Genomic DNA, 2794 nt, shown 5'->3' on the forward strand with positions numbered 1-2794 from the left:
AGATTGTAAAAGACAACTTTAATTAGAAGTTAAAGACTGCATTGGTGAAATATTTGATAAAATTGTTTTTTGAAATAATTTACAAGGAAGACTGGATAACTAAGAAATGTTTAGATCTAAAGATTGGCATTGGTAGTATGTTTCAGTTTGGGGTGATTTCTTTAAGAAATGTATTTTGAAAAAAAGAGGCAAACTAAAAAAAAGTGGCCAGTTTGCAAGTAGGAATAAAAAATAAAATAGAGATTTCAGAAACTCAGTGATTTCAAATGTTGAAAATTTTTTTTTTTTTTTTTTTTTTTTTTTACTGCAGCACTTTATTTTCCTCACACAATGACGCGTTGCTGGGGCCTAATGTTCTCACATGACAGTAGAAAACCAAAATTTGTTGTCATCTCTTAAAGAACTGAGAATTGTGTACAAAAAACCTTACATAAATTAAAAGGATGAATAAAATTACAGTTGTAAATGCAAACCGTTTTCCAACTCAAGGCAATAAACCACCCACGGTGTTCTGGCAGGAAAACATCAGGTAAGACAGGAAAGTGGGTACTAAGGCTCGGACCTTCCCAACCCTGTTAGACCGGCAAGACAGAAATGACAACTGGTTCAGACTCTTGCCAGCCTCTAGAGAAATCCTGGAATAGGCGGCTCTTACGCGTGAATACCCTGCACAGATCAAGAACCCAATGGTCTTGTGGATTCTCCAAATCAGTTCATTTCTCTCCCATAAACATGTTCTCAACCTCAGCCGTGAAGTGACCGAGCCGCATGTGCTAAGGGTTTAAATCAAAGATATGTACAGGGTATTAAACATATACCAAGGGAACAGTTAACTTGGATACAAGGTCAAGATCAGCAACAAGTTCTACAATCCAGTGCTGATATCAGATACAAGCTTCAAGGACAAATTTCTTTTCAAAGGCTTATTCCAGTTTCATGAGGCTAGCATGAGGTGTATACATTTGCCAGGGCAAATTTATACTTCGGAATTCACTCATGCAGCAAATGCTACACATCTGCTCGCAGTCCATTTAGAAGCATTTGCGGTGGACGATGGAGGGGCCTGACTCGTCATACTCCTGCTTGCTGATCCACATCTGCTGGAAGGTGGACAGTGAGGCCAGGATGGAGCCTCCGATCCACACAGAGTACTTGCGTTCGGGAGGAGCAATGATCTTGATCTTCATCGTGCTGGGGGCCAGGGCTGTGATCTCCTTCTGCATCCTGTCGGCGATGCCGGGGTACATGGTGGTCCCGCCAGACAGCACCGTGTTGACATAAAGGTCCTTCCGGATGTCCACGTCACACTTCATGATGGAGTTGAAGGTGGTCTCGTGGATGCCGCAGGACTCCATACCCAGGAAGGAAGGCTGGAAGAGCGCCTCTGGGCAGCGGAACCGCTCGTTGCCGATGGTGATCACCTGCCCATCGGGCAGCTCGTAGCTCTTCTCCAGGGAGGACGAGGACGCGGCCGTGGCCATCTCCTGCTCAAAGTCCAGGGCGACGTAGCAGAGCTTCTCCTTGATGTCACGCACTATCTCCCGCTCTGCAGTGGTGGTGAAGCTGTAGCCATGCTCCGTGAGGATCTTCATGAGGTAGTCGGTCAGGTCCCGGCCAGCCAGGTCCAGACGCAGGATGGCGTGGGGCAAGGCGTACCCCTCGTAGATGGGCACAGTGTGGGTGACGCCATCCCCAGAGTCCATGACAATACCAGTGGTGCGACCAGAGGCGTACAGGGACAGCACAGCCTGGATGGCCACGTACATAGCTTGTGTGTTGAACGTCTCGAACATGATCTGAGTCATCTTCTCACCGTTGGCCTTGGGGTTCAGGGGGGCCTCGGTCAGCAGCACGGGGTGCTCCTCAGGGGCCACGCGCAGCTCGTTGTAGAAGGTGTGGTGCCAGATCTTCTCCATGTCCTCCCAGTTGGTGACGATGCCGTGCTCGATGGGGTACTTGAGGGTCAGGATGCCCCGCTTGCTCTGGGCCTCGTCGCCCACGTAGGAGTCCTTCTGGCCCATGCCCACCATCACGCCCTGGTGCCGGGGTCGCCCGACGATGGACGGGAACACGGCTGGGGGGGCGTCATCCCCAGCGAAGCCCACCTTGCACATGCCGGAGCCATTGTGGATGACGAGCGCGGCGATCTCCTCTTCCATGGCGATCGGCGGAGGCGGTGGTCGCGGACGCGGAAGTCGAGCGGCGGGAGGACGCGGAGCGTGGGCCGGCTGTGGCGAGTGAGCAAATGTTGAAAAAATTTACCGAATTAAGACGCCAATACAAAGAGATAACATTGAGAAAACATTTTGACTCAGAAAGGCAGATCAGTGTTCAGCCTTGGTAATTTTGGTCTAGCAACGACTATGTGATTTAGCTGAATGTGAAGTTCGTAAAAGATACACATGATTGGCTCCTCCAAGTCAATAAGAGCTGGCTCTAGCATCCCCCCTGTCTCTCATCTTCCAATAAGCTATCTTTGGCTTTCTCTCATAGTCATAGAAGGAGTTCCAGAAAATAGGCAGAGGTATTGAATAACACTTGAGGCCTAAATGCATAACTGATCCACTGTGATTTCCCTTATATTTTATTGCGCAGAGCACATCACAAGGATGTGAAAAATCATGAATGTGGAAAATGATTCCAAATCATAAATGTGGAAAGTGATTCCAAACCATGATATGAGTTTCCATAAAGTCCTATTACAATGCATACACATTTGCCAAATCTAATAAATGTTACTTAAGGCTACTAATAAGAGAGAGAATTAAGAAAGAAATATTAAATGGTAATAGTT

At 47.6% G+C, this 2794-nt stretch overlaps 1 protein-coding gene across 1 annotated transcript; it reads right to left on the reverse strand.

Moving 5' to 3' along the window:
* Positions 1-276: 276 nt before the first annotated feature.
* On the reverse strand, positions 277-2264 carry LOC121477556 (actin, cytoplasmic 2-like). Its single transcript, XM_041731971.1, has one exon. The coding sequence runs from the start codon at positions 2157-2159 to the stop codon at positions 1032-1034; it is 1128 nt and encodes a 375-aa protein (XP_041587905.1). The 5' UTR covers positions 2160-2264; the 3' UTR covers positions 277-1031.
* Between the last annotated feature and the right edge of the window lie 530 nt (positions 2265-2794).

Source organism: Vulpes lagopus, chromosome 17, assembly GCF_018345385.1.
Source record: "Vulpes lagopus strain Blue_001 chromosome 17, ASM1834538v1, whole genome shotgun sequence".
NCBI classification, from domain to species: domain Eukaryota; kingdom Metazoa; phylum Chordata; class Mammalia; order Carnivora; family Canidae; genus Vulpes; species Vulpes lagopus.